The following is a 15,004-nucleotide window of genomic DNA, read 5'->3' as shown; positions in this document are numbered from 1 at the left end:
CTAGCCACCGAAACCGGCTTTATGGTGCAGGCCTCTGGATGCTGACAACTGGATTTAAACTGCAATGTGATGCATAGTGCATGTTGAACGCAAATCACCAATAACTGTTTTTGTGCATCTCACCTTAATTCGCAGTGACTGATGGATGTCCGCTGCGAGCTGGCTTTTCCACCACTGGCCCTCTGGTTCCATCTTTCCCATCCAGAAAGGGCCGTAATCCTGAACAAACACAAACAAGAGTGAGAGGGAGAAAATAATAAGCAAATTCTGGGACTGTCTTGCTCAGTTTAAGCACTTTAATCACTAAACCACAGCACTATATGAGGAAATGCCACAGCACTTCAGTGGAACTAAAGGCATAAGATAAGTGAGCAATTGGTGGAAACTCTGGCGGTAATTCTAAATATACTGCGAGCTTTTAAAAGTCACCAAGCAAAGTTCAAGCAGTTCATCCCACAACAACACAGCTGGTCATTGTACCGCAAGGTTGCAATCACGACTTCGTCTTGTCTATTTGTGGTAGACTCAACTGATTACGGGGATATAACAATATAGAGATAAACTTCATGTATCTGAAAGTAAGTTTACTTCTAAATAAAAATTAATTAATTAATAAATAAAAAAGACTAATCGGTCCGAAATGAAAGTGACCGGCGCAGCACATCCAGCCCAGCCCTGCAGCACGCCACGAGCCGCTTATTACGGCGCTACAAAGTATACATCACAGTTGTGAATGAATAAAGCGAAGAGTTTCGGATTAAGTGCGTTTATCGACCACGACTATCGCAAACTAAAAGAGCAGCCGAGCGTAAAACATTAGAAGAAACTATGTAAACATTTTATTGAACACAGATATATACCCTCATAGCAGCGCGTCTTACCAATAAGACAACAACGCTCCAGAGCCCTTTGTTTCAAAACTGCCGCATACTGAAGTTAAATCCTTCAACTGAGCGCGGGAGCACTTTTCAAAACATCACCCATATCAAAGAAAATTCTTCTCGTGTATAACACAGACGCTTTCGTGTGCGCTCGGATGGCTTTCATTAAAACACAGCCGCGTGTGTATCCAAGTTATCCCCTTTGACTTTTTTCGCCGTCCCGTGTAATGTGCTCCCCCAGCGGCCTGAGCGAGAGGAGGACACCTGACTGATTGTTGGTGTACGGAGCTGCATGGTCGGTCTAAACGGGGAGGAGTTCTTGGACATTAACGTAACCATTGCTCCGAAGAACTACAGTAGGATTGATAAACTCATTAGAATGATGGATGCACGATAGATGCACGACTGAAATGTGTATATATGTTTTAGACTATCGTCTAAATCTACAGGTTAAAGGCTGGTGATTGTGGTTTCTTTCAAATGAGATTTAAGTTATTTTGATGTAGACTAGACTCGAGGAAAGCGAAGAACGTTGGCTATTAAAAAAAAAAAAAAAAAAAAAAAAATAAAAAAAAAATGTCAAATAAATCAATTAAATTTTTTTTTTAACACAAACTTAATAGGAAAAAATCTTATCAATAATTAATATATTTTTAATGTGATAAATTGTTTATGTTTAAATTGGTAGTAATGTGGATTTACAAAGTAGAAAGTAATTATTGTTGAGACAACAATGTTCAAACAGTGCAATGTTTAAAAATGAATCGCACACTATGGTATTATTTAAACATATATATATATATATAGGTAGACAAGTATCTATATCCACAGTAAAATGAGTCCTATATCAACATAACCTGAAAGGCTGCTCAGCAAGGAAGAAGCCAATGCTCCAAAACCGCCATAAAAAAGCCAGACTACAGTTTCCAAGTGCACATGGGGACAAAGATCTTATTTCTGGAGAAATGTCCTCTGGTCTGATGAAACAAAAATGTAACTTTTTGGCCATAATGACCATCATTATGTTTGGAGGAAAAAGGGTGAGGCTTGCAAGCCGAAGAACACCATCCCAACCGTGAAGCATGGGGGTGGCAGCATCCTGTTGTGGTGGTGCTTTGCTACATGAGGGACTGGTGCACTTCACAAAATAGATGGCATTATGAGGAAGGAAAGTTATGTGGATATATTGAAGCAACATCTCAAGACATCAGCCATGAAGTTAAAGCTTGGTCGCAAATGGGTCTTCCAAATGGACAATGACCCCAAGCATACCTCCAAAGTTGTGGATAACAAAGTCAAGGTATTGGAGTAGTCATCACAAAGCCCTGAGCTCAATCTGATAGAAAATTTGTGGGCAGAACTGAAAAAGCGTGTGCGAGCAAGGAGGCCTACAAACCAGACTCAGTTACACCAGTTCTGTCTGGAGGAATGGGCCAAAATTCCAGCAACTTATTGTGAGAAGCTTGTGGAAGGCTACCCTAAACATTTGACCCAAGTTAAACAATTAAAGGCAATGCTACCAAATACTAACAAAGTGTATGTAAACCCCTGACCCACTGGGAATGTGATGAAAGAAATAAAAGCTGAAATAAATAATTCTCTCTACTATTATTCTGACATTTCACATTCTTAAAGTAGTGATCCTAACTGACATAAGACAGGAAATGTTTTGTAAGATTTAATGTCAGGAATTGTGAAAAACTGAGTTTAAATGTATTTGGCTAAGGTGTATGTAAACTTCTGACTTCAACTGTGTGTGTGTGTGTGTGTATATATATATATATATATATATATATATATATATATATATATATATACACACACACACACACACACACACACACACACACACAGGGTTGGGAAGTAACGGAACACATGTAACAGATTACGCATTTAAAATACAAAATACTAGTAATTGTATTCCACTACAGTTACAATTTAAATCTTTGGCAATAAGAATACAGTTACATTCAAAAAGTATTTTGATTACTTTGCATTTTATTGTCATTTGTTTCATTTAATGTTTAGAATATTCTGCTGGAAAACATTTATCCATATACACTGGCAGCCAAAAGTTTGGAATAATGTACAGATGTAGCTGTTTCAGAAGGGAATTGGTACTTTAATTCACCAAAGTAGCATTCAGCTGATCACAAAGTATAGTCAGGACATTAATAATGTAAAAAAAAAAAAAAACAGCACCATCACTATTTGAAAAAAGTAATTTTTGATCAAATCTAGACAGCCATTTCCAGCAGCCATCACTCCAACACCTTATCCTTGAGTAATCATGATAAATTGTGTAGGGCTTTACTGGTTGTTTAAATCAGTGTTACTATCAGAAATAATTAATAATTATTTCTGTAGTTATTAATTAATATTTAAATTAATCAATTGAATCTAACTCATTAAAACCTCATATGGGGCTCCAGTAAATGTAGTGTGCTACGTTTAGAAGCAAGTTTGGTTATTAGCAATAATTAATAATTATCAAAGATAATTATTAATTATTAAAATCAATAGAACATTGATGAGAATAAATGTTAGTTTTTTAATCCTTTAAAATCAACAATTATCAAAGATAATCGTTAATTGTTAACATCGATGAAACATTAATTAAAATTAATACTAGCTTATTGATCATTCAAATTCAATCATCAAAGATAATTATCAATTATCAAAAATCAATAGAATATTAATAAGGATTAACATTGACGGGGCACCACCCTGGAATCAGGGACTAATAACCAAATAGTAAAACAGTCTCAATATTAGATTGTTTTCTTAGGAAAATCGACATCCGAAGAATATCGATTTTCGGGAAAAAAAAAACAATGAATGAAGGTTTGAATCCGAGCACTGACATCCCATCAGCATGACACAAGCGTATGCAAAACAAACCAAAACACTTCTCTTTGTAATATAAACAAAGTTTATTTATGCAGTAATATCAATTAATAATTAATACAATGCAGTCAATAAACTTCCAACTTACAACTACAAACTAAACAGTGATATGATTAGATTTGGAAATCAAAATAATCCTATAACACATAAGGTGTGTGTGTGACAGTATGTTTGTGTGTCAGTGTGGTTATTACGAGAGAGAGAGAGAGAGAGAGAGAGAGAGAGAGAGAGAGAGAAGTGACAGCCCTAAAGCCGATTTCGCGATAGTGGGAGAGAAAGCAGCTCTCAGTTTATCATTCAGAGACGCGGTTTTACGAGCGGGGCTCGTAAAAGTCCCGCGTTATTTGACTCTTTAATGGATGAACTCAGTTTCTGTCTCACCCACGATGGTGAAATTGCACAACAATCCAATTTGGTTGGACCACAATACAGCAAAACAAATTTGTGATAATTAATATCCTGAGTATTAATAATGAGCGGACATGGCGGTCCGTAAACTGTACAAGCAAAAAACCTTGAAACACAAGAATAACACACTATAAATTCTATCTCTGCCCAGACGTAAACCTCTTACTTGTATCGCATGAGGACACAGGTAGAATGTGTTTTCCTCCGTCCTTTAACTCTGACCCGGTTCTTTGAGGCTCAGGGGATGACGGGAGGCCGTTTCCTCGCTCTGTCGGCAGGCGGTGCGGCTGTTGATTCTCGGCGGGCTGGCGGAGAACTCAGAAATGTCGACTTGATTGAAGATGGAAGAGAAATCTTTAATCTCTTCACTTCTGTAGGCAAACGGATGAAGATGTGAATTGCTCGGCGGTCTCCTTCGGATCCGTTAGAGTGTTCGGTTGAACACAGAGTAATCTCAACTCATCCAGCGAGATGGAGATTGTATGGCCACAGTTTCAAGTCGGATGTTACTTCCTTGTGCCACGAGGTTGCACCGGAGAGCAGCGAAGAGCTGCGTCCACACGCTGCAAACAAAGTTGCTGGAAGCATCTCACGAAACATTTCAGAGGTATTTCAACTCCTGATGATGTCATGTTTGAGGGACGTTCTGTTGTGTGCCTCATCCAATAGGAGTTGAGAGTTTGATCCTTTAGTGAGCAAGGCTTCATGGATTTGTAGTCTGTTTTGGACTCTCTTTGTTTGATTTTGGCGCGATTTTTATCAGTAAGATTTACAACTTGGAAGGTGGGGGCTTGAGTTAGGTTTTTATGACTGTTAGGCCTGCCTTTGTCTTCTATCTGAATACATGAGGCCCAACAATTGCTAATTTGGTACTAGAAAATCACTTGGCATTATATCAAACACAGTTGAAAGCTATTTGGTTCATTAAATGAAGCTTAACATTGTCTTTGTTTTTGGGTTGCCACAATATGCAATAGACTGGCATGTCTTAAGGTCAATATTAGGTCAAAAATGGCAAAAAAGAAACCACTTTCTCTAGAAACTCATCAGTCGATCAATGTTTGGAGGAATAAAGGCTATACAATGCTTGAAACTGCCAAAAGACTGAAGATTTCATACAAAGGTGTACACTACAGTCTTCAAAAACAAAGGACAACTGGCTCTAACAAGGACAGAAAGAGATGTGGAAGGCCAGATGTACAACTAAACAAGAGTAGTACATCAGAGTCTCTAGTTTGAGAAATGACAGCTTCATTGAATTCTACCCGCTCAACACCAGTTTCATGTACAACAGTAAAGAGAAGACTCAGGGGTGCAGGCCTTACGGGAAGAACTGCAAAGAAAAGCCACTTTTGAAACAGAAAAACAAAAAGAAAAGGTTAGAGTGGGCAAAGAAACACAGACATTTTACAGCAAATAATTAGAAAAGAGTGTTATGGATCTTAACCCCATTGAGCATTTGTGGGATCAGCTAGACTGTAAGATGTGTGAGAAGTGTCCAACAAGACAGCCACATCTATGGCAAGTGCTACAGGAAGCGTGGGGTGAAATGTCACCTGAGTATCGGGACACACTGACAGCCAGAATGCCAAGGATCTGCAAAGAAATCATTGCTGCACATGGAAGATTTATTTTTGGGGGATTTTCTCCCCTTTTCTCCCCAATTTGGCATGCCCAGTTCCCAATGCGCTCTAGGGCCTCATGGTGGCGTAGTGACTCACCTCAATCTGGGTGGTGGAGGACGAATCTCAGTTGCCTCCACGTCTGATACAGTCAATACGTGCATCTTATCACCTAGCTTGTTGAACGCGTTACCACGGAAACGTAGCGCGTGTGGAGGCTCACACTATTCTCCGTGGCATCCACGCACAACTCACCATGAACCCCAACGAGAGCGAGAACCACATTATAGTGACCATGAGGAGGTTAACCCATCGTGACTCTACCCATCCTAGCAACAGGGCCAATTGGTTGCTCAGGAAGCCTGACTTGAGTCACTCAGCACGCCCTGGATTCGAACTTGTGACTCCAGGTATGGTAGTCAGCGTCTTTACTTGCTGAGCTACCCAGGCCCCCACGTGGATGATTTTTTTATTAGAACACTTTGAAGTAGTTTATGAAGTTCTGAATTTTTTTTTTTCAAATTGTAATAGTAATTTTTCATGTTATTAATGTCCTGACTATACATTGTGATCTGTTGAATGCCACTTTGGTGAATAAAAGTACCAATTTCTTTCCATAAGAGCAAAATCTGTACATTATTCCAAACTTTTGGCTGCCAGTGTAAATGGAAAGATTAGAGGAGCATTTGAACAGCAGTGAAACATTTTCTTATGATGTTTCACATTCATATAAGTTCATACTGTTGTGAGTGAAAGGGTGGATATGACGTCATTAAGGAACTTTCCCTTGGGAGCTTAATAGAGGATCTACATAATGTTTCTACAGCTTATCAAAAATGAATACATTTCAGCTTTGACAGATGTTTAAAGCTCAAACCGGGACATTTATATGTGTGTGTGTGTGTGTGTGTGTGTGTGTGTGTGTGTGTGTTTGGGGGGATGCTGCAATATCAGTTTATATACAGGTGCATCTCAATAAATTAGAATGTCGTGGAAAAGTTCATTTATTTCAGTAATTCAACTCAAATTGTGAAACTCGTGTATTAAATAAATTCAATGCACACAGACTGAAGTAGTTTAAGTCTTTGGTTCTTTTAATTGTGTTGATTTTGGCTCACATTTAACTAAAACCCACCAATTCATCTCAAAAAATTAGAATATGGTGACATGCCAATCAGCTAATCAACTCAAAACACCTGCAAAGGTTTCCTGAGCCTTCAAAATGGTCTCTCAGTTTGGTTCACTAGGCTACACAATCATGGGGAAGACTGCTGATCTGACAGTTGTCCAGAAGACAATCATTGACACCCTTCACAAGGAGGGTAAGCCACAAACATTCATTGCCAAAGAAGCTGGCTGTTCACAGAGTGCTGTATCCAAGCATGTTAACAGAAAGTTGAGTGGAAGGAAAAAGTGTGGAAGAAAAAGATGCACAACCAACCAAGAGAACCGCAGCCTTATGATTGTCAAGCAAAATCGATTCAAGAATTTGGGTGAACTTCACAAGGAATGGACTGAGGCTGGGGTCAAGGCATCAAGAGCCACCACACACAGACATGTCAAGGAATTTGGCTACAGTTGTCATATTCCTCTGTTAAGCCACTCCTGAACCACAGACAACGTCAGAGGCGTCTTACCTGGGCTAAGGAGAAGAAGAACTGGACTGTTGCCAAGTGTTCCAAAGTCCTCTTTTCAGATGAGAGCAAGTTTTGTATTTCATTTGGAAACCAAGGTCCTAGAGTCTGGAGGAAGGGTGGAGAAGCTCATAGCCCAAGTTGCTTGAAGTCCAGTGTTAAGTTTCCACAGTCTGTGATGATTTGGGGTGCAATGTCATCTGCTGGTGTTGGTCCATTGTGTTTTTTGAAAACCAAAGTCACTGTACCCGTTTACCAAGAAATTTTGGAGCACTTCATACTTCCTTCTGCTGACCAGCTTTTTAAAGATGCTGATTTCATTTTCCAGCAGGATTTGGCACCTGCCCACACTGCCAAAAGCACCAAAAGTTGGTTAAATGACCATTGTGTTAGTGTGCTTGACTGGCCAGCAAACTCACCAGACCTGAAGCCCATAGAGAATCTATGGGGTATTGTCAAGAGGAAAATGAGAAACAAGAGACCAAAAAATGCAGATGAGCTGAAAGCCACTGTCAAAGAAACCTGGGCTTCCATACCACCTCAGCAGTGCCACAAACTGATCACTTCCATGTCACGCCGAATTGAGGCAGTAATTAAAGCAAAAGGAGCCCCTACCAAGTATTGAGTACATATACATTAAATGAACATACTTTCCAGAAGGCCAACAATTCATTAAAAATTTTTATTTTATTGGTCTTATGATGTATTCTAATTTTTTGAGATAGTGAATTGGTGGGTTTTTGTTAAATGTGAGCCAAAATCATCAATGTGTAAAGTGACTTGAGTTGAATTACTGAAATAAATGAACTTTTCCACGACATTCTAATTTATTGAGAAGCACCTGTATATATATGTAAATTTAGCATGTTTTTATTTAGTACTGCCATGAAGATGCTATATTTAATTTGACATAACAGATACTTACATTCCTTATATGCCACACAAGTCAAAATAGTAACTGAATTTACACAAATGATCCCGTTCAAAAGTGTACACACACACAACAGTCTCTAGAATTTACTCAGAATGGTGCCAAAAAACCCCCAAAAAAACATTCATTGACAAGGGAGGTCTGCAGAGAATGGCCAGACTGGTTCGAACTGACAGACTCAAGTCTACAGTAACTCAGATAACCGCTCTATACAATCGTGTTGAGAAGAATATCATCTCAGAATGCTATTCTGTTTGGGCGGCACGAGGGGGACCTACACAATATTAGGCAGGTGGTTTGAAAGTTGTGGCTGATCGGTGTATATTATATATATATATATATATATATATATATACACACACATACACACACACACAGTATATACTCAGTATATACTCTTCTCTTTTATTTATTTATCATAAGTTTTAATAAAATGGTGCAGTATGTAAGATTAGAAACCCTTGTTATTAATGACAATTGTGGCCGTTAAGTGAACTGCAGCCAGCTACCTGTTGCTCGTGCTCGTGCACACACTCTATAGGGACACGACTGAGCGAGCATCCAAAACAATGAGGTAACGTAACGTAAAAAGAGACTGAATGTGATTCACTGGCATCATGCTGACAGATGAGGTAGCATAATTAAAATTGCACAGTTATGACTAAAACTACTTAGCAGCTAACATAGAATACGGATACACACATACAGCTAAATACTACCGAACTATACCAGACAGTTTACTGTTGCACTGTTATGTTGCACTATTGTATGTTTGGTATGTCATATGTTGTACTACTATCAAGAAACCACTTTTGTGTAAAGTGACTTTTATATAAAGAAAAGATCCTTGAACTTATTTGAAAGTTACGAAGCAAGGTAGCTTGCAATTCGTCAGCGTTAGCAGGCAAGATCAAGTTAGCTAAAATTACACAGATCAATCCTTATGGCACTATATTTCACATGCTTTGCAGTTATGTAACCTGTCCAATAAGAAGAACGCCAATTCAGGGTCGGTTTTGATCCCCAAAACCGAACGAAGGTCCCTCCAGGAATCAAATGCCCTGCCGATGTTCACTCTAGTTTTCGCTCGACCACGATCACGTTCCTGCTTAGCCAGAAGGGATTCAGTAGATAAATGTTTTGTTGTTGGTTTACTCTGAGTTTGTGTAGGAGTCGGTGTTGTGCTGGGAGCCGGACGTTTGCTGGATTCCATCTCTAAGATAACGTTACCTAGTGTTGCACACTGTCTGTTGTCGCTGTTGAATAGAGGAAGAAAAGCTATTACTGAGGCAAGGCTCTCGGGAGCGTGCATAAACGTCACATCCTTTGGATTTTCCCGGCATAACTGACCCGCTCCCTTCCCATGAAAATCAGTCTACAGGCTTTAATAGGCAACCTAGGAAGTCCAGGAAGGGCTAATTTTTTAAGTTGATTTACAAGTCGTTCACACATTGGCAAAAAAAAAAAAAAAAAGGCGAATATGACGTAAATTGTTACATATTGCACTTTTAAATGAAGATCCCCTGTCTGCCTATGAATCCCCATGTGTTTTGTCTGTATTTGGCCAGCAGATGGACCTCTAAGGACTGTAGACACTGTGTCAATCTTAATGGACAACAAGGTAAATGCTCTTTATCTTGCATAGGACTTATTGCAGCAATGCTTAATCAATGTCCAGAGCAGTAGTGCAGTCTAGGGTATACGCTGGCATACGCCGTATGCCCACCTATCTCTCTTAGGATTTTGCGTATGCCCACCTAAAACAAGTGATGATATGTATGGCTGCCAGAACAACGAGTAGGCTTTTGAACCGGAATTTTTTAATCTACTAATGGGATGCGTTTATTTATTTATTTATTCATTAAGTATACATATATTCTCTCTAATCTTCATAAATTCACAGTATGCCCACCTCTTCAGACACTACTACACCACTGGTCCAGAGCATATTTGAATCTTTAGATCTGGTCATTTAGACAGTTAGCAACAATTGCAGATTTTGTCGCTAGTGTTTTCTTTGCTATTACCAAATGGCAATTAGGAAAGCATACCAAACATAAAATCCACCAGTATGGTAAGACATGTAGACAGTAGGCTACATGTAGCTTTTTTACTTACGAACGAGACGAAGTTCTATTTTTTATTTTTTTATTTTTTGTATATATAGAATCCTTTATTTTATTAAGATTAATCATAAACTCTTAACAAATGGTAACCCTAGTTTCTGGCAAAATACCATACTGAATTTATTGTTATTACAGTAAACCTTTGGATACTTGATAGCACACATACATCTCTGAGATATCTGTTTTAGATCTTTTCATCGGGAAAGCATCACATTCTAATTAAAATCTGCTAAACATCTTAAAAAGATCAGATTCACAAACATTCTAAATCATTAACATCTCAAAGACATCTGCTGAATATCTTATTGACATCCGAGACATAATTTTTGATGTACATCTTATAGACGTATTGCAGATGAGCAAAGTAAAAAATATGTCTTCCAAGTTCTAAATGTAAACACACACATCAAAAAGGCGTCTGGGTGATGCATGTGCTATCAGAGTGTGGCAATTTGGCTATTACCACGGTAAGCCTATTGTGTGAGGAAAATCTTTTTGTGGAAGTTTTCAGTCCTATTATTTATCTTTTGTTAACAGCCTATAAAAGTATGAAGGAAGGTGCTAAAAATAAATTGAATAAATATTTTACCATAGTTACTGGTTGAAATGCTAATATGGAGGTTATGTTGTTGGCTAATGCTCCTAACCCTATGTAATGCTATACACTTCTCACAACTTAACACCACAGTGTCAGTGATCCCCTCAGGATTGATGTATGTGTTATCATGCACATGAGAATCTTTTGGAGTACCACTGGTGTAAAATGAAGAAGTATTGTATTCGGTGCTGCCCACTATATCATGTCATTAAACCATTAGGCACAGCCAAGACCAAGTGGGTCAAATGCCATAGCTGTCATGCCCTACACAGTCGTGTCCAATTCAGCGAAAGTCCCAGAGCTGGCTGGCAACACACAACAAGCACTTCAGAGAGGAAATGCACATCTGCTTTCAAAGAACATACAGTAAGTGCTTCCTGCCATAGTTGTGTTACCAATTGCTTAACTATTCTGACACAACTAAATTTTACATCAAAATGAAATTTGCATTAATGTACATCTCATAAAAGTCATCATTTTTATTTGTATAGCGCCTTTCACAACACACATCGTTTCAAAGCGGCTTTACAGAAGATCATGCATTAACAGTCATCATTCTGTAGTTTGATAAAATACGATTGTGAATTGTGTTTAAAAATAAGTAATTAGATAATAATTGTATTTAGAAACCCAGTGAGCAAGCCGAAGGTGACTGTGGCAAGGAACACAAAACTCCATAAGATGTTGGTTAATGGAGAAAAATAACCTTGGGTGAAACCAGGCTCACTGTGGGGGCCAGTTCCCCTCTGGCTAACAGCATGAATATAATGCCAATATTACTTAATTATGTATAGTGCAAGTCATGGTTTAAAATGATTAAACTAAGTAAGTGTTAAGGGTCAGTGTTTAAACAAAGATTTTGTAAGAACTGTAAGATTAATGACTAATGTCTTTGAAGTCCATCCTGGATTAACTGCAGAAGTTCACATAGATGCAATTGTCCTTTGTTAGTTGGCTGATGAAGGCTTTTGTTTGCAATTAATTGATAGTCTAGGCATTCCATTTCAAGAGTGTAGTCCATCATTAGACCAAGGTGATGCAGGCAGAGATCAGTGAGGTGCATCGCAGTTCATCCGGCCGGTAATTTCGGTGAGGTCTATCCTAAATCCAAGGTTCAGGCAATGGCATATGAAGTATCCCATGTCTTACGGTTGGAGTTGGCATCAGTTCATCCTCTGAAGTCCATCGTAATAGACTGAAGTGATGTTTGGCTGGCACCGGCTGCATTTAGTCGTCATCACTCAGAGACACGTAGCAGTGGAGTCCAACACAAAGCAGGAATGGAGCTGGATCCAACTGGTTCTGGTGACCTCAGGATAGGAGTCCTGAGGTTGAGTTAGGGAGACTATTCCATAGTTTGGGAGCCAAATATGAAAATACCTCCTTTTGTGGATCTTGATATTCTAGGAACTATTAACAGGCCAGAATTTTGCGATCGTAATGAATGTGATGGATTATAGCGTGAAAGAAGGTCACTTAAGTATTGCGGAGCTAGACCATTCAAAGCTTTGTACGTAGTTAACAGAATTCTAATGTAATGACAATAAAATGGGACTAATATGATCATATTTCTTGGTTCTAGTCAGCACTCTGGCTGCTGCATTTTAAACCAATTGAAGTTTATTTATACATCTTGCTGGACATCCTCCCAGTAATATATTACAATAATCTAGTCTTGAGGTTATGAACGCATTAATTAGTTTTTCGGCATCAGCAACAGAGAGCATGTGTCATAATTTAGCAACTTGTGATTTAAGTTACAGTAGATGTGAAAGTGAAACTTTTAGTGTCTACTTGTGAGAAATTAATAATTTCCACTATCAAATTATTCCAGCACAACCAGTGTGACCATACTATATGCAGTGGCCATTTTAAGGTCTGAAACTTACCACAGTTTACCCAACAAGACTTCAGCTCCATTTCCCAGATGATAGTGTTATGGGGCCTGGGGAACTAAATTTAGCTGGCCGTGTGTTAGTCAGAATCCAGAGGGAACGCTCCAGCACAGCCAGACCAGCACCTGCTGTCAAGATTTACTGCCACACCACTACCTTAGCTGCTACTGGGCCTGGACCACATATCCCGATCCAGACCACAGCGGCCAAAAAACGAGGTCTGATTTATCTCCTCTGAATTCCCTAGCTTAGGATACTTTCTAATAGGCACTTTAGGCAAATTTGTTTTTATAGATATATGGTATATTTATTCATAAACTTCACTGAATAATTCATTGATTTTTCTTTTTCCATCCAGGGTTAGGAATTTCAACAAAAGGGAGAAGACTTGTTATAGGTGGGTGACTTCCATCAGGTGAGAGGGCTTTTGCACTGGCATTGGGGGTGGGACAGCCTCATACACTGGATCAGTAGCTGTCTCAGATAGCTGAAACCTGTTTCATCCTAACTCATTTTAACTGAGTCAAATGCATGATTCGAGGGGGCCTGGGTAGCTCAGCGAGTATTGACTCTGACTACCACCCCTGGAGTCGCGAGTTCGAATCCATGGTGTGCTGAGTAACTCCAGACAGGTCTCCTAAGCAACCAAATTGGCCCGGTTGCTAGGGAGGGTAGGGTCACATGAGGTAACCTCCTTGTGGTCACAATTAGTAGTTCTCGCTCTCAGTGGGGCGCATGGTAAGTTGTGCGTGGATCACGGAGAGTAGCATGAGCCTCCACATGCGGAGTCTCCACGGTGTCATGCACAACGAGCCACATGATAAGATGCGTGGATTGACGGTCTCAGAAGCGGAGGCAAATGGGACTTGTCCTCCACCACCCGGTTTGAGGTGAGTAACCGCGCCACCACGAGGACCTACTAAGTAGTGGGAATTGGGCGTTCCAAATTGAAAAAAAATAAATAAATGCATGATTTGAATCAATATTTTTTAAATAAGGTTGTGCCAATGATGAGTTTAATATGTCCACAGTATATCTAAACAATAATAAAAAAAAGTATAAATAAAAATGGTTTTATAATAAAATTGTACCTAATTTATAAAATGGCCAAATGTATATGAATATACATATTTTTTTCTGTAAAATGTTAAGTGTCTAAAAATGCTGATCTTTATTCCTATTGTTTTCTCTAGACAAGAGCTCAGAAGAGGCAGCTAGATTACCTGATGTTTCATTGTTGGGCTTGATGGAACATCTCAATCTCTGAATCATAAACATTTCTGAACTTGCAACAGACCTGCACATCACATTCACAACAGCTGTCCAAAACTTACAGTATTATTGCATCTGAGGTTGTTAGACTGCATAGAAAGAAAAATTTTCAAGTGACATTTAAAAAAAAAAAAGACTAAGTCTTCTCCATCAATATCAAAAAGAGCCAGCCAGACTCTCAAACAAAGAGATGAAGGGGATAGTGACCTAGAGAAGGCTGATGATTTCATGGATGACTCAGCAAGCTCCTACTACACTGCTTTTTGAGTGAGTACAGTGAAGCTAGAGGACAAGACACATGCTCTCTCTACAGAGCCTTTTATTCAAGGTGTTCATCAGTAAGACCAAGAGATAATTTCAGAGTCAGTGGGGCTGTGTTTCACACTAACATTAGAACCGCTGAGGAGCATAGCTCCTCAGAACCCAGATTCACTTCCAACACTATTTTGATTACGCTTGAGAGAAATCAATACAGCAAGGGAAAACAGGAGGATGGTGGCAGAGAGCCAAAAGAGGACCACTCAACACAAAAGCAAAGAACCAGAGAAGGACTGAGTGCACTCAGGGCTGAATGCAGGCTTGAAAGAGGCAGGCATATTCTGGGTCATATGGAGAAAAAGGGGGAGGGTCAGGGTAGAGCGGTGAGTTGGAGAAAGAAGCAGGCTGAGCTGTCACTCAGGTCTAGAAATAGAAAAGCATCTGCAAACTGCATCTCAACACCCACAGCCAG

The 15,004-nt window shown here is 39.2% G+C and overlaps 1 protein-coding gene across 1 annotated transcript in view; it reads right to left on the bottom strand.

Moving 5' to 3' along the window:
• Positions 1-15,004, bottom strand: part of LOC127431210 (cyclin-J-like) — a 53,036-nt gene that overhangs the window by 31,820 nt on the left and 6,212 nt on the right. The window contains exon 2 of the mRNA XM_051681529.1: positions 124-219. Within this exon, the coding sequence (XP_051537489.1) occupies positions 124-201 (78 nt within the window). The 5' untranslated portion in view covers positions 202-219. The remainder of the gene's footprint in view (positions 1-123; positions 220-15,004) is intronic.

Source organism: Myxocyprinus asiaticus, chromosome 40, assembly GCF_019703515.2.
Source record: "Myxocyprinus asiaticus isolate MX2 ecotype Aquarium Trade chromosome 40, UBuf_Myxa_2, whole genome shotgun sequence".
NCBI lineage: Eukaryota > Metazoa > Chordata > Actinopteri > Cypriniformes > Catostomidae > Myxocyprinus > Myxocyprinus asiaticus.
The sequence above is the reverse complement of the archived record's forward strand: the minus strand, read 5'-3'. Positions and strand labels throughout refer to the sequence as shown.